Source organism: Charadrius vociferus, unplaced genomic scaffold (genome assembly GCF_000708025.1).
Source record: "Charadrius vociferus isolate BGI_N301 unplaced genomic scaffold, ASM70802v2 scaffold104, whole genome shotgun sequence".
Classification (NCBI taxonomy): Eukaryota; Metazoa; Chordata; class Aves; order Charadriiformes; family Charadriidae; genus Charadrius; species Charadrius vociferus.
In genome coordinates, this window is record NW_009648255.1 from 1,277,261 (window position 1) to 1,298,472 (window position 21,212).

Here is a 21,212-nt window from a genome sequence, read left to right on the forward strand (position 1 = left end):
TTGTGGAACTTCTCAAGTTTCGTGTTCCCGGTCAGGGTAATGTCCTTTTTCGGCTCCCATTTCTCTGAAGCCTCCCGAAGTCTGTGGAATTTTACAGCTGTCGTGCAGCAGTTTGATTTTATGTCTTCTGAATTTTATGCAGTAATAAGATTCTGTGTTGTGGAGCATACGTGTGAGAGACTAACATACTGTGTCAAGTGCAAGCCTAATTTAGGAGCTATATAATAGGTGTGCATTTGGACTTACTCGGTATGCCCTCATTTCTCCATCCCCTGTTCCCTCTTATAGTTGAGGTCCTTTGCCAGCAGGTGGGTATTTTCTGAACCCACAGCCACCACAGGAATGAGAGTTGCACAACAGCAGTGTTGTCAGGGAGTGCAGGTTTTCAAAGTCCTTATTTTCAAGGAACAGTACTTTTTAAAGGCTTTTCCTTATGTGAAATGTGAATTGTAAAATTAAAGTATCATGAGAACATTTCTTGCTAGACAAATGTTGATGTCACAGAGCCATCGTGTATTGGGGGGTAGTTGCCATCTTTTTTAGATAGCTTTATGGAAATCAAAGGTTTAATTAACCTGTAGACTTTGCCTCTCCTTTGGATTGTTTCTGTAAGACACCGCTGACCGTACCAGCACAGCTACGTGAATAGGAGTGTGTTTGGTGGTTTTCCCTGTGTTGAATAAGTCTTCCAAATCATTAAATCCACTTTTAAATTTCTCACTTAAAATATTTGAAGCAGAAATGGGAGTTGGGAAAGCAATATTTTTAGGGGAATTCTTACCACCCTTTTGATTAATAGTCTTCAAAAGAAGTGGGAGGGGGGAAAAAAAGAAAGAATGGAAAAATACCACACTAGCCTAAAATTATAATCTTATTCTTTCTTGTCTGGAAAGTCTAATGCTTTAAAACTTGCGTTTTTTATAACTTGAAGTAAAAACACAATTTGTAACTCCTTTTTAAACTTAAATCAAAACGTATTTTGTTTCCTGAGTTATGCAATACTGTTAAACTATAACAAAACTTTGTGCTGGCTTTCTACAACCTCATTTGTGTAAATAATGAAAGTGATTTTAAAACAGAAGCCTCTTTCTCGGTATCTCCAAACTATCGCTTCCCGTTTTCAAGGTCTTTCAAGGTAGCAAAATCCATCATTTTGTTATAAAACTGTAAGGAAATTGAGCATCTATCCCATTATGCTGTATTTGAAGCAGCATTTCCTTTACTTAAAAATAGCAAATCTGAGTGAGTGTAGTTATCAGTGGTTTTAGTTGCTCAGACAAAAGTTGGGTGAGCTGAAGAACATGAACTGGTAAAAACCACTAACTTCAGTCAAAATTGCTTAAAACTGACATCTAGGGACTTTGACTTAAAACATGTTCAATGGAAACTCTCCAGAAACACCAAGATAGGCTTCTAATGCGTGACAAGGCCATTTCTGGTGGAACAAAGCTGCCTTTGTTAGAAGCAGAATACAGACAGCAGAGACCGTCTCTGCTTTTGGGAGCTCATTGGAATGTCTCTAACAAAGAAGAGTTGATCTGAATAATTTGTGCAGCATACAATGTGTTTGTTTATGAAAATGTCTTGTAAGATGCCTTCAGAAAGCTCAAGTCTTTTATTATGTATTTGCCTGTGTGTGTGATATGGGAGTTCGTAACTGATAGAACACAAAATCACCCAAATTGCAACGCGGGTCAGCGAGAGCCGCTACACCGAGATGGAAGCGGATGGGGTGCCATAGGCTGGCTTCTTCAGAAATAAAACCTTTGTAGTCTGAGAATACTGCGCAATCAATCGCGCTCGTCAGAAGACCTCTCTCCACTCTCAATATGTGGTGCAAAAGAGGTCAGTTTCCCAAGAGCCTGTCTCGGGAAAGAGGAGTCACAGGAAATTAGTGAAAGGTCTTGAGGAACAATTGGTCTGACAGGTCAAACCACCAAATTTATAGGAGAAAGGAAAGCTTCAGCATTTTGTTCCTCTCGCTGTCATTAGGCCGGCAAAAGGCAAAACGCTCATGGAATATCAGAAGGTCACCATTAGCAGAAAAAGACGAACAAAAACTATTTTGACAGGTTCTGACTGTTTCTAAACTGTGTCTTGATTTTTGGTAGAGAAACCCGTGTGGGTTTGTGAGGCGAGTTAACATCTTGTCTGAGTGTCTTAGTTTAATTTTGTGTGTGTGAATATATATTAGGAATCAGGTAAGTTTTCTCATAGCACTTTTTTGTAAATTAGGTTAATGAGGTTTCACCTCTTTCCAACATCCTTTAAATGATGCAGCTTCATCTTTTCCATAGGAAGATGCAGTCCCTGTGTTCATTCAGGCAGTGTGTATTGAATCAGTTAACTGGGCATTAAAGACAATGCTTTCAGAGAATGCAGAGTTCTGTTGCTCAGTTCCTTTAGAAGACTGAAAAACAAAACAAAACAACCCCACCCCAAAACCCTCATATAATAAAAAAAAAAAAGTAAAAATTTCAATAGTGTCAGTAGACCCCGCGTGATTCAGGTGAACTATAATGAAAGGGAATTATTCCAAAGTTACAGATTCCTGATTTGATTTCCAGGTAAGACAGTGATAGAAGCCGTTAACATCCCTTTTCCCTGTTTGTCCTAGGCTGATGGTCTTAGTCTGCGTTCTGTATTTTGTCACAGTTCTTGCCAGTAGCAGTTTTTGAAGAGAGCTGAGTAGTGTCTTGAGGGCATCCAGCTGTGCCTGGTTTCCCTGGTGGGGTTAGCGACACTGAGGGCTGATGGAGGGGAGTATTTCTGCGCTCTTTCAAAGAAAGTTGTTCATACTGGAAGTTTCGAAGCAGATAAGTGGCTTGCTTATCAGTGGGGCTGGGGGAATATGTTGGGTACGGTGGACAGAGAAACGGGAACAGGAGGGAGAGAAACCCTCCCAAAATGAGCTGGAAGCGGGGCAGGGGACACCGGGGCTCTGTGCCGAAGCTGGTGCCTTGTGCTGGCCCGCAGCAGGTGCTGTGATCCGCAGTGACCGTCCGTGGTGCGTGGGTTTCCGCGTGGTGCGTGGGTTTCCGCGTGCCGCAGAGCACCGCCACGTCTACCAGTTGTGGGTTTTGCCTTTCTGCCGGCCTTGCTGCGTGATCTGCTTTTGCTGCCGCTGCGGCCTTTTCTGATTGTCAGGAGATTCCAGGGATTCCGGAGCACCTATTGTAGCGCAGTGAGTCCAAAATACCCTTTTTTTCCTTTAAATTTTAGGTGCCCACAGAACACATTTATGGATTTGCATCGTACTGATGACTTGGGACAGTGCGTTTATCCTCGCGTTTCCTTGCACTGCTTCCTTCATGCTTTGTTCTGACACCAGCGCTCGTGCTGAACTCTGTGGCTTTAATATCGAGGAATTATTTGTTTACAGAGTTCTTGTGGCAGCTGAAAAAACTCTCTGCCTTGACCCACACTGTTTCTTTGCAAATGACTAGTGGTGTTGGTTAATAACTTTAAAATAATATGGAGTTGGTATTTGCATTCCTGAGCTAGTGATTGTTCTTTGTAATTTAGCTTCCTTATGGGAGACGTGATTAGATATATGACTGCAATATTGAGAAACAGCAAATCTGAACAGAATCATACTCCCCTCAGCTTTCTTGGGTGAACAAAAATTTAAGAGAAAGAATTTCTTTTTTTAAACAAGCTTAGGATTTTTTATACATTTATACGCATTGTCTAATACTTAATTTAGTTAACACCCAGCAATTACGTGTACAAAAAGTGTTCTTGAAGAAAATACCTGTTTTTTCAGAAAAGAAGGCTTTAGCTTCAAATTATTCACTTAAAGCTATTTAAAAGAATGCCCCAAACTTGCAGATTTCTATCCATCACCTTCATGGTGTGTTTTCATGCTATGTAAATAGAGTAAGCTGTTGTCAGCTGGTGCTTGGTGTGGAAGGACACAAAGGGAGCAGTGACTGCCATGGGACTGGAGGGCGATGACACTGTCTGCGCGACTGCGTCAGCCTGTTCTCCCCGCTGCTGCTGCGCTGCCCTCCCTGCTAACCCCGACTTTGATCCCTGAGCGCTCCTCTCCCAGAGCTCTGACGTGTCTCCCGCAGTCACGGTGGTGGCCAGAGCAGGGACCCGCTTTTTTGGCCGGTGCCTATGGAAAAGTTTCTCAGGCCAAGATATGTACTGTCGATAGTGAGCTGTGAGCGGGTTGCCAATGGGGATGGGTTTAACTCAAAACAGTTTCTGAGAACATTCAGTGTTATAATATAATACTAATTTAGAGTAGTAAAGAGAAGTGTTTTTCAGTATGTTCCCTTCTGTCCTGTGTACAGTCCCGTTCCCGCTGTCCCGTGCGTTCTCGGTTACGGATGCCCCTCTGAAGGAACGCCAGCTAATCATAAAGGAAACTGAACCTGTCCACGATTTGCTTGTCTCTGACTTGTGCGATGCTCTGCGAAATGAAATGCAGCGCCTGTTCGATTTCACAGGCTCTGCTCAGGCGACCTTATCTTTGCCTTCACGCCTGCTTAGAGCTGTTGTAAAAGATCACTTTTGGAGAGGCCGTCTGAGAATCTTCAATAATGCTGCGTATGGCACAAAAAATGTCGGTGGAGGGCATTTGCAGTTGTGTATCTGTTACCAATGAATTTAGCCTGAGCCTGAAGTCAGTTATTAAAACCAGATGGGACTATAAACCGGAATAAACTTGCCTTACTTTGTCACTCTAGCAGATTGTACAGTGTCTTCAAGAAACAGCACCATAAACATAAAACTTAAACTGTCTTTATGGTTCTTTTTTTCAGTGCTGGATATATGAAATTTAAATATTAGCTGCATAAAATGCGTATTTGTTCAGAAAAATCTTCTGTGTTCCAGGGGTCGTTTGCAGTGTCGTTCAAGTGCTGAGCACGTACCCATGGCTTTGTTTCCCTCTAGCATGCAGCCTCTATGGTGTTTCACCCAGCAGATCTTGAAAAGCTTGTCAAGCTTTGCATAGACACAGTTTAATCCCTTTAAAACAGTATTAACCGGTGCGATCTTTTACAGAGACCTTCAGATCACGTTAATTATTGTGTTTACTTATTTTGCTAATTGAAATAGACACCACATAGCTGGATTTTGCTTAAAAAAGTCAAGGCAACGGATTTGCCAATGTCTTCCAGGTCCCTGACGCTGCCATCTCGTGCTTTGCTCAGAGTAGACCCTTCAGGGGGTTGTTTCCGAAAGATTATGTGGTGAAGGAGTACATTAAGTGTCTTGTTTGGGTTTCAGGGTTTATTATTTGGCAGTGTAGACGTACCCTGTATTTATCAGCTCTTCTTACCATGTAATCAAAACCTAAATAAGCACCCTTTGCCACGATCGAGAGTAACGGGTGAAGGTCCTCTCGTTACGGACTGCAGTACTGACCGAAGGATAGAGGGAACCCATCCTTTTGATGCATTTTACTCTGAAGAATTTTGGGGGAGGGGGCGGGGAGGTTTAGAGTAAATCAGTGTTTTTCAACTCATTTTTTTTTCCTCTAACTTCCTGAAATAATGTAATTGCAATTTTCTCAAGCATGTGCATGCCAGGGGAGGAAAGAATTGAACGGTCCGGCTCAGCCCTCCTCTGTGGCGGGGCTGATGTGAACCTCTGTGGTCAGGTTGAGTTCTCCTGAGACAACAGCGCCCGGGCGGCCCCTTGAACCACTCGGCTGTTTGCTGCGTTACTCACTGGTTTTCTCTTGGGGCCTTTGCAGTTTCTCCCATGTAATGCTGTCGCTGGTTCTTCATTTTTCATCCCCACAAAACGTGATTCTGCTTCCTTATCTCGCTTGAACTGGACTGACAGTAAATGACAGGGAATCGTGAGTGGTGATGTGTATATTACTCAGGAAGAGGTTCAGTGAAAGGAATGGCAAAGCAGCCACGGCTGCGGGACGTCGGTTACGGTTGCTGCATCATCTCAACTGCGTGACTGTAGGTGTGCGTTTCTATTGGGTTTTAATTGTGGTTGTTGAAGCTTGATGATATTAACAGTGTTTGTCAGATGAAAGGTAGTTCAGATTCTATTTTAAATTTACAAAAACGATGTTCTTGAATAGTGGCCATTAAAATCTTACTTTGTTTTACCTCTCCCTATAGAGAGTTCCAGTAACCTTTTCTTGCCTATCTACGCTTGTATCCAAAACTTCACCTGTGCACTGTTCTCTCAGTATTCTTATTGGCAGCAGTAGTTTTGCTGCCAAAATTATTTTCACAAACTAATTGTCTTTGTGTCCCGTTGTGAAAACTTTATGACTTTGAAGCTCTGTACTGTCAATTTATCTTCCCAGTGGAAACGCAGCACAGATGGTATGTAACTCAGTGTCCCAGATTCTTATGAGGGGAGACTCACTGTCAGGCCCCTTGGAACTTTTTCTCTTGTAATTACGTTACTTTTCAAAGTCCTTCTGCTGTCCTTGGGCTAGGACTCTGCGTCCAATGTTTCCAGTACTTTTGGAGATACCTTTTTTCTTTTTTTCTTCCTTTGAGGTTCTCAATGCAAGAACTGATACTTCTGTACATAATTGTCTTATAATGATTGGTTTTAATGTTAACAGTATAGCTTCTTTTCTTAAGAGGAAAAAAACCACCACCCAAAACGCAGATCTTCCCTTACCAGTGACTTAACATGGTTTGAGTTATGCAGCAACAGGTAGTTTTGGCATCAAATCAAAATACCTCATTTTGAGATGAAATATTGTTTGGAACAAGGATTTAAAGCATGGTCTAGATGAATGGCCTTAAAATTGTGAGTTTAACCAAAAGAGTCATAACAGCCCCCTCTGCAACAGAGGGCTGCTGTAGGACCAGCGTAGTAGAGGTTGGTTGGTTGTGTCTTGCGTTTTTTGCACGCTGATGGAAAAGGTCTGGGTTTGGTGCTGGTGGTGCCTGGAGGTTCTCTCCCTTCCCACTGCTCCCTCAGTTCAGGCAGCTGCCAGCCGGACCAGGGGATTGAGGTGGCTGAAAAACAACCTATAAAACAAACCCGATAAGTTTTCTCTCTGTCATCTCCCTCACTTGCCCATCAGAGCAGTTCCCAGATCCCACCAAGCGTCAGCCCAAAAGCACTCGCAGTGACGTGTCTGACAGAGCATGGTAGGGGAGGGAATGAGTGAGTTGGAGAAGAGCTGGGGAAGCTGGCGTCGCCCGAACCGTGGCATGAAGCTGCCATCTGCCGTAATATTTATTTGGACTGAAACCCATCCCTATATTATGTAAACATTCTCTGTTTAAAAAAAAAAAAAAATCCCATAGCAACATTTGTGGCTGACTTCTGTGGCCCAGCCTCTGCACTCAGAGTTATTTATGTGGGTATTTGTGTTTAAGGACAGTAGAACAAAAGTACTTAAAAATTTTAAAGCCTTCCAGCTGTAACCTGAAAACTATTTATCCAGTAGGTGTTTATGCACCCGTTCCTGCAGAGCATCACTGCCACAGTCGTCTGAAACTTGATGCGCACACAGATCCTCACAAGCAATCCTGCTTTGCTGTTGGGTCTCACAGGGTTTATCCTTGTAGCAGCTTATGAATCTTTCACTGATTTTTCAGATTTAGTGTTGCTGTAGGAAGCACAAAAGAAGAAAACTGTATTTATCTGCAAAATTTTTTGGTAGTAAAGTTCACCAGTTATTTGAACTTGCGCCTCTGCTTTCCTTGCACAGAGGCCGCTGAGGAGCGAGCAGTGCCTTTCTTAGCTGAGACTGCGCGATGGCTTCGAGAGGTCAGTCTGGTTTCAGAGAACTGCCAGTGCCCTTCTTGCATAAAAAGAATGTGTAGCTTTGAAAAGGCACCAAGTTGTTAGTAATGGAGAAATATCTGTTTAGTGAGGCTGTTCTAGTGGGAGGAGAAATGTATGTTCCCTTGGCTCCTCTCACGTATCATTGGGCCAGTGTGCTTTGTTAAATGAGACTTTAAAGCTACACAATCTCTTATTGGACCTCAAATTCACAAGATGAACACTTTCACTACAGTTACGTTGCATTGCTCCACGTTACTCTGGCAGGCACAGACCAGCCTCACAGTTGTCCAAAGTGTGGTATTTGCCATCCCCCGTGTCATGCTGTAACGTCTCCTGTGGGTGTGGCTGTATCAATATGAAGATCACGTAGACGGATGTTTATTTGTACATTTTATAGGAAAAGACGCTCTATGTGCAGCATTCTCCCTACCTTTAAGCGTGTGTGATGGTTGGCTGCCCCGATAACTTCTGCAGGGTGTAGGACAGAGACCAAAGTGCCCACGATGGCACAGAGAAGACCAGCGGCACTTGAAGCTGCGCTGTGTCACCTCTCGCCGCGCTCTGTCCTCCTGCCCCTTGGCCCTTCCCGTGGCAGGCACTGCCGCCCTGCCTGCTGTAAAACAGCCTGACGTGGTGGTGAGTACACTTGCACTTTGGACCTGCGCTCCGCGGGTTGGGGACATGAGGCGGTTGCCAACTTGGCAGAGGTGCCCTTGTGGGAAAGACTAACCCGGGAGCGTGTGCGGTGTCCCTCTGGCGCGGGGCTGCCGGGAGGTGTGTGGTGCCCCCACGGTACCCGCGGGGCTCTGAGCAGAGGGGGCAGGAGCCTGACGGGGGAGTTTGGCATTTGAAATAAAATGACAAATTCCAGATGTTCTCTGGGCAGTGTCCAGGGCAATCTGCTATTTCTAGGCTGTGGTGGAGAGTTCCCTGGCTGCTGCGCTTCCCTCAAGACTGAGCAATGCTTAATTTATGTTTTCCTATGGTTCGTATTTTTATGTTAACAAAAATTTCTTCCCAGGTATCAAGATTGATTAGTTCTCTTGCATACAGTAACACCTCCAGTGTTCACCAGTGGTGACAGGTGGTTATTGTGACGCCAGGGGTTAGCGGGGACAGCCCGGGGTCGCGGAGCCCGAGAGGCGCCACGCGTCCCGTCGGTCTCTTCCGTCCTCCAGGGCCTTCGCTGCGGTTGTTAGTTTGTCTGTCCGAGCGAGTGTGTTATGTGGGAATAGCCTCGTCCCTGTTGTCAGACAGTTTCACAAAATGATTTATAAATTCTTTGTTTGTGACATGCGAGAGATTGTTTGGTTCTGTGACAAATGAGTACGTGGGTAACTTTTCAGACTCGGGGAGACGGGCAGAACCACCCTGCTGCTTCTCAGCAGTATAAAAAGCATTGCTTTGTTCAGCATGGGAAAGGTTTTTAAAACGAAGACTCCTGTTGTGATGTCTTCATAATTTATCAGAAAGATTTACATTTCTAGTGCCACAGAGTGTTCTTTGTGGGTTCATTTGTCAGTGAGTATTAATTGGTTGAATCAAGATTTGTTTTTCTGAAATGCATACCATTGAACTAGATGCTGTGAGCACTTCCCCATTATCTCAAGAATCTGGCTGTAACAGAGTGTATTGACAGGGTTGCCATGGCCTTTTTATTGTTCTGGATTTCTGCCAGAAGACTATAAATAGTTGGCAAGAAGAGTGGCTCGCCATTAGTGCGGTTACTTGTGGGTCGGCCTGCTGACAGTTGTTCCAGTTTGGTGCCGAACGAAGGAATAGGTTGTCAGGGTCTTTTTTTTTTTTTTTTCTTGTTTGTCTTCATCATTGCTCAGTGGATATTGCCTAATAAAAGGTATTTTTATGGGCTATTCGCTTTGCAGTGTTTGGTGTTATAAATATATGTGTATGTGTGTATTGTTTTCCGTTTAGATCGCAGTAACTCCCGTGACAAACTGATTCATTTCAAACACTATCATGATACAGATGTTAAGCTTATCTTTCTGATGAGAATATTCAGATTTGGAGAAGCTGCTCAGAAATTTTTATTACTTTTGTCTGAAGTTATCTGAAATTGGTAATTGTTCTTCCAGTTCCCTTATCTCTAAGTGGAGGAAGCGAAATTGTACTTGATCCACTCCAGGGGCTTTTTTCTGTTAGCGAATTGTAATGTGTCAGCAGCAACATCGCTATGAAGCTAAATCTGCATTATAATCTTATAATCTTCTTCATGCCAGACATCTGGGTCATTATAACTTCAAATGTATTAAGCAAGAATAATAATAATGAACTCGAAGTAAGTGATCTACAAGCCAGACCGCAGTTCAGCTGCACGTACAGAATGGCTTTGGTGGTGACAGACTGTTTTCAGTGGCCGCTGACGGAGAGGGACAGTAGCACTCTCCAGAACGGTTAGCAACGGAGAATTACGTGAACCCGCAAGCAGGTAAAAAATTTGTATCGTGAGCAGTAAGAAAAAAAGTCAGATGTTTGAGAACCTTGATTCAGTGACTGCTAGGTAACCCGCATACGAGACCGTAGTGATGTCACACTGTCTGTCCCTCTCGCCAACCCGGTGATGCTATTTTGTGTGTTCTGTCATTTTGCAAACAGAATAAAATGACTCCCACCACCTCTGCTCTCTCCCAGTCTCACTCTCCAGAAAGGCTCTGGCATCACATTTCTTCTGTGGTCACCCTTGATGTAAACAATCTGTTTAGATTTTTTGCAGCACCTTTCTGATACTCCTTTTATCTGCTGTCACTTGATTCTACGTGCTTTTTGCTCCTGGGTAATAACCGACTCCACAGGGTAATTGTTTTTCTAACTCCAGTTTGGCCTGCCTAGTTAAAATCTCTTTTACTGGCCTAACTAGAGTTTTTTTAATGCAGTGCAATCTAATTTTGGACTACCCCGATAGCAAGAGAAAAGAAGATTGAGGGGGGATCTTATTAATACATACAAATACTTAATGGGAGGATGCCAGGGGGATGGGAGTAGTCTTTTTTCAGTGGCGCCCAGTGATAGGACGAGGGGTAATGGGCATAAACTTGAACATAGGAAGTTCCATCTTAACATGAGAAGGAACTTCTTTACTTTGAGGGTAGTGGAGCAGTGGCACAGGCTGCCCAGAGAGGTGGTGGAGTCTCCCACTCTGGAGACATTCAAAACCCGCCTGGACGCTGTCCTGTGTAACGTGCTGTAGGTGACCCTGCTCTGGCAGGAGGGTTGGACTAGATGATCTCCAGAGGTCCCTTCCAACCCTAACCATTCTGTGAATTCTGTGAAGATACAGTATTCCTAAGAATGTAAGTCCTGCTCAGTGAATATGTTTATCTGGGGGTGAAGGGAGAGTAGATGTTGAGAAGAAATGTCGACCAAAATGTTTGAGCATAGGGCATTTATTTTGTGTATTTTTTCATGACGTCTGTGACAGCAGAACTTCTGTTAGTGCTGATGGGAGCTCTGCAGCTGTGAAAGAGACATCGCCGCGGCCCTATAAAGGTGAATCGTTGGGAATAGTTTGTAACACTGTGCGTGTACCACTGCGCGGTTGTGTCTATGCAGCGGAGTTCATTAGACTTCTTGAGAAAGCTGTGGGTATCAGCCACTGATTAAAGCAGTGCCGAGGAGTGGGGAAAAACAGCTTCAGAAAATGGCCTGAGCAAGTATTGGGCATTGTTCCTGTTGGTAATTACCACTGGTTAATGAGCTGCCTAAAGGCATAGGAAGACCCTTAACGGGAGCCACCAACTTTATGGAGGGAACCCTTGTCATAAAGGCAGGGCAAACTCCAGCGCTGGTGAGATCTTGTGTGTTTCTGAGTATTGTGCCATAAAAAGAAACAAACAGGAAATGAATGAAACCTGCATTTCTAGATTTGGCACGGAGCCTTCAGGAGAGGGGAGTTTGAGTATTGCGAATTGGACATTGCTTCTAAACAGCATAAGGGCGAGCTGAGGGAAGTCAAGCGCTGTCTTACCACGCTGTTTGACTTTCACTTAATTGGATCTCACTTTAGCCAGAAAAGTTCTGGATTTAACAGAAACAAATGCTTTAAATAAATCCTTCTGGTATTAGGCAAAAAAAAAAAGCAAAACCAAAAGGCAGTTATACAGCACAACTCATTTGTAGTTGGTTATATTGAATGTAATCACTCAGTACCGATCGTTATGACAGAATCTGTCCTAAAATTTTAAGTAAAAGGTTTTTGTGATGTCTCTGGTTCATTGATCGTATATAGTGATCAGCAGATTGGATGCAAAAGACGACAACCTTTGATTCAAACTGTGCTGCGTGATTTCCAGAGGTAATAATTCTTACAGTATGTGTTGTGAGGGATGGCACTGGGTATGCTGCTTCTCTCTGCCCAGCTCTGTTTTCTTTTTTCTTTTTTTTTTTTTAAATCTTCTACTATCCAAGATTTTTACTCTTTTCAATAATTGTGTCTGATGTCATTGATGAAGCATCAGATAAATTGTAAAAGTGGGAGTTTTAGCCCAGGACAGTCGAACGCCCTGTCAGCGTGCCATAGCGGACAGCAGGAAGAAATGCTGTATTTCCTAATTTCCTGAGCAAAGTAAATTGGCAGCGCGCTGGGAAGTTCTCCCAACTATAAACAGGTCTGAGTCGAGTGGAAACGAGTTCCAGCCGTCTGCAGTCGCTGGTGGTCAGCGGCTGAAATCTGACTGGTGTTGTTCATGAGAAACTGTAGACACTGACTTGGAGACACTCTCGCCTCCCCCACCCCCTTTCCTTCTTGGACCCCAGTGAAATTTCAGGCGACTGTTAACTTCATATTTGTCTGTGTTTTTAACGGTATGAGGCGCCGCTGCACCTTAGTATGCTTTGCCAGTTAGCACTGGTCTTGGTACTAAAACCCCAAATATGTAGCATAATGCAAGTCAGTGACAACTTGAAATATTTTGTGCGTTGAAATAAGATGGGTGGAGGATAGAAGGATGCCGGAGGACTCTGCCTTCCAGAAGCGGCAAGGCTATTAAAAAATACGGCTGCACCTCTTAAAGGGGAAGAGGGAGAAGAAAACTGTGCGCTGTAGTAGACAGTGTTGTATATATTTGTATGCAGTGTCCTGTTTTTCATTAAATGGCAATAATGATAAACATCAGTCAGTTCTCTCTGCAGTTAATATGTCTGAACTTTAAAAAACAAACAAACCAACAAACAAAAAATCAAAAACCAAAACAAAAAACCCCACTTGATTCTTCTGACTGTGATTGACCGAGTGAGAATCTGGCAACTGCTCAATTCAGGCAGCTGCTCCTAAGCATACCTGAAAAAATGTCTTAATTTTAGTTAACCCATGTTGTTAAACACTTGTAGGATAAGCTTCTGTTCATCCTGTTCTCCCCCTAAATGTTTGAGGTTTGTTTGCAAAACAAACTATGGTCAACACTGGTGGCACCCTTAAAAAATGAAATGCTGCAAGGTGACAGAGTTCTGAAGAGCCAGTGTTAGTCATAAGAACCTGTAATTAGGGGCCAAAATAAAATCAAACGTGTTCCAAAATATTTTAGCTTGATGTGAGATCGTGTGTTCCAAGTATTTCCTTAATTCTCCTGTGCTATAGGAGAGTATTTTATTAGCGGGTTTACTCTATGGAGGTCAGGATTGTCCTGTGAGTCGCCTTTTACAGAGGCTGCAGGCAGGTCTGGTATGCGAGAGATTCTCAGCAGCTTCCAGATTTTGGAGGATCGGAGTGATGCCGGAGCGTCGGCGTAGGCAGTTCTAAGGACCTGCAATAGATCTAATGCCCATCTGGGTGAGCTCCTACACCCCAAACAGTAAAAGATTTCTAACGAGCGTTGTGGAAATGAAGGCTTTTGTTTTCTGGTAAAAGTATGAGCACAAGGAGGAGTGGAAAGCTTTCAGAGGCCAAAGGGACTCAGATATAGAACAGAGGACAAACAATAGGGAAGTTCTTGCAACAAGCGTGATTAGGGGAAAAAATCGGCTCAGGATTTTGATTTTGGCTTCTATTTTAACTGTTTCCAATCTGTGTTTGGTTTTAATTGATTGAGGTACCTGAGCACCGTGTCCAGCTCAGCCTGCTATATATTTTTGTTTGTTCTTAGTTTAGCAGTTCACACATAACTTTATTTCATTGAACATTTCTGGTATTGTCCTTCCTTTATTACAAGAGGAAATGTGTTAATGTTGTGCTTGAAGTTGTTTCATTTCTTTTTCAACCCTGTTTCTGGAAATTCTAGTCTAACCAGATCAGTAATGCTGTTTCGGTTTTGGCAGCTAGCGAATGGGACGGAGCTTTGCCAGCACTGCTCCTGCTGAGCTCTGCCAGCTGACACCGCCACCCCTGGGCTGGTAGCGTGTCAAGATTTCCCTTCCTGCTCTGCCCAAGCAGAGGTGATCTCGCCCTTTCACAAACCGTTCCACTTGTCACTAGTTTATAAAAATCACGGGTTGTGTCAGGTGAAGTGTAAAATGTTGCAAGAGAAAGTCAGCTATTTTTTTTTGTAAAAATGAGTAATTTTTTTTTCACAGGTTCTTTAAAGAACTTGAAGCAAGACATCAGAACAACATCTTCATTGATGATATTAGTGATATAGTTGAAAAGCATACGTCTTCAACGTTTGATCCGTATGTGAAGTACTGCACCAATGAAGTCTATCAGCAGCGAACACTGCAGAAATTACTGTAAGAACTAATTGTAAAATGTGATTGCAAAACCAGCCCCTTTGTAGCAGGAGTGAGCAGCAGGCTGTGGTATTCAGTGCAAAACCTACGGCTTCCAACTAAGCGTGTACTTACACGCTTAGCTTTCCTTAGCACACGGTCCTTTGAAGTGATTGGGAGTGAAACCATGCCTGGCTGCAGAGGCAATCCTGTTTGTGGTCATGTGTTACATTCCCTTTCCACTGATAAGTACAGTTTAATCGGTGTCAAAGACGCACTTTCCTCGTGTGTTACACGAGTCTGTTTGCACTCACGGTCGTCTGTGGGAGAACTGGAGGCTTTAAAGTGTCAATACTGGTTTTGCATATCTAAACAAATAAAGCTGAGGGCTCAGCTGATAGGACTCCTTCAAACCACACTTTCCTATTACTAAAGTAATGATTTATTTAAAATCTAGCAACTTTCACAATTCTTTGGTGAAACATACCATCTAATTCTCTCCCCCTTTTTCCCACCAGAGCCACAAATCCAGCGTTCAAAGACGTGTTATCACGGATCGAGTCCCATGAAGACTGCCGGAATTTACCAATGATCTCTTTCCTCATTCTTCCCATGCAGAGAGTTACTCGTCTTCCCTTACTGATGGATGTAAGAAGAGTTATTCTTCTATTTTTCATTGATGCATGTTCTTTTAATGTTAGCATTCTCTCATATTCAATTCCTAGTTCGTTCCAGTCTCTTCATATCTTCTTACTTATACCAGGTACAGGGCTGTGGATACTGTCTGTTGATTTTGAAGTACTGTGCAATTTGTTTGCTTGCTGTGACGGGTAACCCCTGCTCCCAACCCCCATTCAGAAATTAAATATTTAGACATTCTAATAGAAAAATTGGACAGTAAAGAGTCAAAGTGATTTTGAAATCAAGGATGAACCTAGCGCAGAAATTGTATATAGTGTTAGGATTAAAATTAAACCCTACAGTTCAAAAAACAAGACTTCCTATCAAACAGATTAGATAAGGGGCCTTTTGCAGTAAATCCGTACTTTTGGGAACAGGGTCATTGAGACCCTCGGTTAAGAGGGTGACAGCGTGACCCTGGAGAAGGAACTCAAGGACACGGGAGCCCTTTGAGCGGAGCAGTATTGACAGCCCGGGTTTCCCACCAGCACGTTACGCTGCGAGATGTTCCCTTCCTGTGCGGGTTACCGGGCGGCTCAGGAGTGGTGGTGAAGTGCAGCTGAGTACTGGTGAAGCAAAGTTCACACCAAGATTCATCGTATTTCAGTTAAGATTCTAGAACTAAATTTATGAGCGGGACCACCAGCAATAGCGCAGATTAAAATCCACGTTCAGGTTCTGGCGTTAGTGGGATCCAGAAGCAGAACTCATAATTTTGTGTTCCTATCTATTTGCAAATTGTGCGTTGATTAATTTGATTGATTGTCTGGATAGTTACTTAGTTCATTCATGGATATCGAACACTTTCTTCTCTGCTGTGCATTTCTAGATTTAAAAAATGGAAAAATACTCCAGTATTACTTCAGTGTGTCACTAGGTGTGCCTCCCACACACACCCCCTTTTTTTTTTCTTTTCTTTGCCTCCTTCCCCTCTTTGGCTAAGATAATGTAAACAGGCAAACCAAGCATTTTATTTTCCACTGTTTCAGTTCAGTTTGTTTTTCTTGGAAGTGGTTGTGAATTCAATTTTTAAGGTTTCAGTTCCAGAAATACGGCTCCAACTACCTTCAGAGAGGAGGGAGCTTAATTATATGAAAGACTAAATTAATGTAAAATATCTTATGATGGTTTTGTTTCTCAATCAAAAAATTGATTTAACTGGTCAGTCATTGATTCAAAATGCCCGTTTCTGGTAGGACTTTGTCTTTACCTCTAACTCATGAGAATAAACTCTTGTCAATAGATATAACTGTCACGTGTAAGTCACAGTTTGGATTTACTTCTCACTGCATTCCAGCACTTCCCCTGGATGCTGCAGCTGTCTTCCCTTCCATGTGCTTTTTTCTTTTAATAAAATAATACTGTTATGTATGTTTTTTCCATGGTACACATCACAGTGCCTTTTCTGTTAATCCTTTTGTTAAACCTTTCACAAAGAGGTCAGTCAGAATAATCTGGTACGGTTTTCTTAGCACAAGTAAAGTTGTACATAAAATGGTATTTCAGCTTCTGGGAACAGCTTAAGGTGGTACTTGAAATAGGACGAACGTGGTTGGTTACGTACGGCTGCAATGGGATTTCATGTGGTTTGCACAAAGTTAGAGACGGGATGGCAGAAACTCCCCCTTTCCTGGAAGGACGTGGCGCGCCTCTTCCGCCATGTCGCCATGGATGGAGGGTGGCCAGGAGGGGCAAAACATCTCTTTGCTCCAAAAAGCTTTCAAGGGAGGTCATCCTTAGTGTCACGGAACACTCTGAAGAAGCGATCTGGTGTTCTCTCATTTATCCCAGTCTACAGCTGTAACTTCACCTCTCTGATTTCAATTAATATGTCTGTAAAATTCTGTATTTGTTACGATCTGTACTTCTTAGTCCTGTGAAGTAACTGACACTTTATTTCAGACGATTTGTCAGAAAACTCCAAAGGATTCACCAAAATACGAGAACTGCAAGCAAGCTCTAAAAGAAGTGAGCAAGGTATGTTCTTAAAAGTTTAATATGGATGCACAATTTTTCCTGCTTTGAATTTTTTCCTACCTAAATTGTACTGGATGCTTTTGTCATTACAAAAATCCACTGTGCGAAGTGGCTGCTTTTGGGTTTTGTTAGTCACTTGGGAATTAATTTTCATGTTCATTACTCATTTTGTTCACCTGTTTCATGGTATAGTTGGACAAATTTATCCTATCTGCTGCCAGGTATTCCAACAGAGAGCCGTGATGGACCATACATTTTTTTTTTTTTTTAAAAAAAAAAAAGCCCAAACACTGTCCTGACAGTAGAGACAGAAAAGTCTGATTCTTCTAAGCAACCTTAAGCATTGTTTCTGCTTTTATTGCAAGTTAACCACATCACCTTCTGTCAGTTGTTCAGAGTTGTTCTCTTCTCCCATAGTTATGCTGTTTTGTGAAGAAGGAAGGGTGGAAGAAGAGCACAAGCCCAATTCTGTGCAGAGATTGGAAACTTCTGCAGCACTTACTTGTCTAATAAATTCCGGTTCCTTCCATTTGAACCTCAGCAATCAGATTACCAATATTTTTTTAAATTGGTGGGAAATTCCAATTCATCTGCTGAATGTATTTATATTCTGGAAGCAGACAACTCTTTAAAACAGAACATTGTGGTATGATAAGAAAATCTATGGATCTGACTGGCTATTTTTTGCCTCCAAGATCTCAGAATTCCAGAGACTATAGTACATCATAGACTGTTGGGAAATGTGAAATACTGGGCATTCTTTATTAAAAAAAAAAACAACAAAACACCCACCTTTTTCTGTAGTTGGGGCTAGACATTACCTTGGACCTTGAACATTCTTGTCTACTTTAAGGGAAAAAATTGTTTTCCATCCATAAATAAAGCAGATGGGAAGAGTACTGAAAAATAAAAACTCTAAATTGTTTTGTTTAAGAAAGGCCGCTCGGGATTGTTTTTATGCCTAAGTTACTGTCTGTTTATTGCTTAGGAAAATATCCTAAACTCGGTAGCACTCGACAGCTGCCAGCGCAGTGGGGTTTTTCTGTAGGAACAGTGTATGGTGTGTGAAGTGTTGGTGTATGACAGGAGGAAGGACCCGCTCGCGCTTGGGAAGTCCGTGCCTGTTGGAGCGGGGTGAAAGGAATGCATTCTCATGGCCCCTGTTCCCCTGTGCTCCCCACCCCCGTGGGGTGCGGCCTTCCAGTGTCTGAAGGGCGCCTACAAGAAAGTGGGAGAGGGACTTTTCACCAGAGCACATAGCCATTACCTGTCGTCCTGTCACTTCAAACTGGAAGAGGGGAGACTGAGATGAGATATAAGGAATTCATTCCTGTGCGGGTGGTGATCCCCTGGGGCAGGTTGCCCCGAGAAGCTGTGGCTGCCCCATCCCTGGAGGTGTCCAAGGCCAGGTTGGACGGGGCTTGGAGCAACCTGGGCTGGGGGGAGGTGGCCCTGCCCAGGGCGGGGGGTGGCACTGGATGACCTTTAAGGTCCCGTCCAACCCAAACCGTTCTGTGATTCTATGATTCTGTGTGCAGGCTTCAGTAAAACTGCAGCATGCTTTAAAAATACTTTCTGAAGGTCAACTGCAATGAAACACTTTCCTAGGACACTGTTTGCCTTAGTTTAACAAGGTGGTACTGCAACGTGTGTGTGGAGTTTCTTCTGTGAGAGCATCGGGGCTGTGGTAGACACAGCGCTGATCTCTCAGTCTGGGAGGTTGGTTGCTTTGGAGCTGATCACTAACTTGGATCAGAGAGCTCTAGCCCTTCGCAGTCAGAACTTCTGGCTGAAGCTTTGTACAGTCTGGACTCCCCTGAAGAATAAATAATTACCATAGTATGAATAAATAATTACCATAGTATGGTGGGATAATTCCGGTTGAGGAGGCTCTCGGGAGGTCATCCAGTCCAGCCTCAAAGCAGAACTGGCTGTCAGGTCAGACCTGGTCGCTCGGGGCCACGTGCAGTCCGGTCTTGAAAACACAATGTCTGTGACCCAGTGTGAAAATGTCAGTTCCTTTGTAATGTTTATGCTTCCTCAGAAGTGTGTTTTACAAAGGAACAAAGTTTGTATGACAAGTCCTGAGTGCATTAAACCTGTTAACTTCATGTCTCATTTCTAGCTGGTGCGCTTATGCAACGAAGGTGCTCGGAAGATGGAAAGGACAGAAATGATGTACACAATTAACTCCCAACTGGAATTTAAAATCAAGGTATGACGGTGATATTTCTGACCATAAATCATTTACCACACGAATTGTTTTGACTACGTGTTAGGTTTCAATAGGTTCACTGCCAGCATAAAGTAAACTAGCGTAGGCCGGAATATTGATGTGACTTTTCTGTCGCGGAAGATAAGTTCATATTGTGGGGTAGCTGAAGCCCTGGGAACTCAGTGACTGAGGACTGGTCCAGTTTCGTGCTGTTTTACGTAATGTGTGACAAAGTGCCTGATGTCTTGTCACAGCTCACACGCAGAATCAGACGTCGCTCAGCCTCCACATCCGTCCTTCTCATCCTTCGTTTCCTCAAGGCTTATCAGAGCTTGAATCCCTTTTCTGTCTCTCTTTCCTCCTCACATAAAACAAGAGCAGGAGAACACACAGCATCGGTTCCAATTTGTACGAGAATCATTGCGGTTCTCTGCTGCAGACGGAGGTGGTGGCACTGAGCACACGCCTGGCTCGCTGCCGAATCCGCTGGGGTCTCCGGCAGAATGGGCGCTTTCTGGCTGGGCTCAGGAAGTGTTCTGGGTGGAGGTACTGCATTGCGGAGCAGTGCTGCTTCTCACTGCAGCACGTTGTCTGGCTCTGTGTGAACGCGTTCGGATAAATTTCATCCCACGGGAATCAACTCTCCTGTGAGCTGTAGATAGTTCTGATGTTTTGCTTAGATTTCGAACTGCAGTTGAGGAACAAATTGTGTGGGTTTTTTAAAGAGTTAATTAGTATCTGTAACTGATACAGTAAACAGTGGAACTTTAATGGCATCTTCATATCACACTAATTCTTGCTAAGATACGTATTATGTCAGGATAAAAATTAAAACTTTTGTCAAGTATTTTTATTTTAAGTAGAAGGGTTATTTTATAGCAAAATGGGAGTTTTTTAATATGTATTGAATTACGTATGCTTTGCTGTAAAGACAAAGTAAGCTGCTGTGAAGATTTTGCCGTTAGGAACAGTGGTTTATAGTCTGTCCCTTTCCCCGTGGGAAGAGGACGCGCACCATTGGTCCCAGTTTTGCAGACGCGAGAGCCCTGTGCAGTTCTGCCCTGTGCACACGGGAACTAGGCAGGCAGTGATAGCAACTTTCTCTATTTTGTTTTTCTCTAGTTTTTATGCAAGGTTTTTTTTTTCCTTTGTGCATCTTAAGTATAACCACTTAGTGGTTTAGACGTTATCTGTGGTTTGAGAGCTTGCCAGCTGGTATATAAAAGACTGTTTTGGCCAAGTTTCAATACATTTGAAGTTCTGACAGCTTGTTTTATATAGAAAGGAGATGGTATATGTGATGTACTTTTTTGGCAATTAAGGAAAAACTAATAGGAAAGTAAAAAGCTGCCTTTGGAATACAGTCAATTAGGAAGATATGATGAACTTGCTTGGAGCACAGATTAGTGCAATTTTTAGTTCATCCTCAAATAGAAATTGTTAGAGTACTTTTTGTTTGTAAAACAATCATTGTGGTGCTGTAATTCTGTTTTATAACCATTATAAATTAGGTAAACTATTTCTGTTCTTGCTCAACCTCATAGAGTGTTTTGGGATTTTTGTTTAACTTTATTATTTTGTTAGATGTAACTGTAGCACATTTCATGGGAGTACCAGAGAAGCTACTCAAATGTTACGTTACTTTTGTATGTGGCTAATCTGTAGAATTTAATTTTTAATTAAGATTCAGAAGTTTTTACTCTTAAATTTTTCATCTTTAGCACCAGAAAGGTGGTGGGTTTGAGAATTTTGGTTTTTTTGGGTTTTGTTTTGTTTTGGTTTTTTTTGCAAACACACTTTTGTGTTCATGAAACAAACTTGTGCCTTCTGTGTTCAAGGACCATTTAGCCCAAAGTCTTTCCATTTGGTAGTCACACAAAGCGCGATGGTGCTGTCAGGGTATGGTCGGATGTTTCACATTCCTGTATTGTCTGATGCAACCATTACTGCA

General features: G+C 42.9%; 1 protein-coding gene across 1 annotated transcript in view; it reads left to right on the forward strand.

Annotated features, from left to right (window-relative positions):
* Positions 1–21,212, forward strand: part of ARHGEF26 (Rho guanine nucleotide exchange factor (GEF) 26) — a 200,452-nt gene that overhangs the window by 162,114 nt on the left and 17,126 nt on the right. The window contains exons 7-10 of the mRNA XM_009884477.1: positions 14,257–14,409; positions 14,907–15,036; positions 16,972–17,046; positions 19,172–19,261. Of these exons, the coding sequence (XP_009882779.1) occupies positions 14,257–14,409; positions 14,907–15,036; positions 16,972–17,046; positions 19,172–19,261 (448 nt within the window). The remainder of the gene's footprint in view (positions 1–14,256; positions 14,410–14,906; positions 15,037–16,971; positions 17,047–19,171; positions 19,262–21,212) is intronic.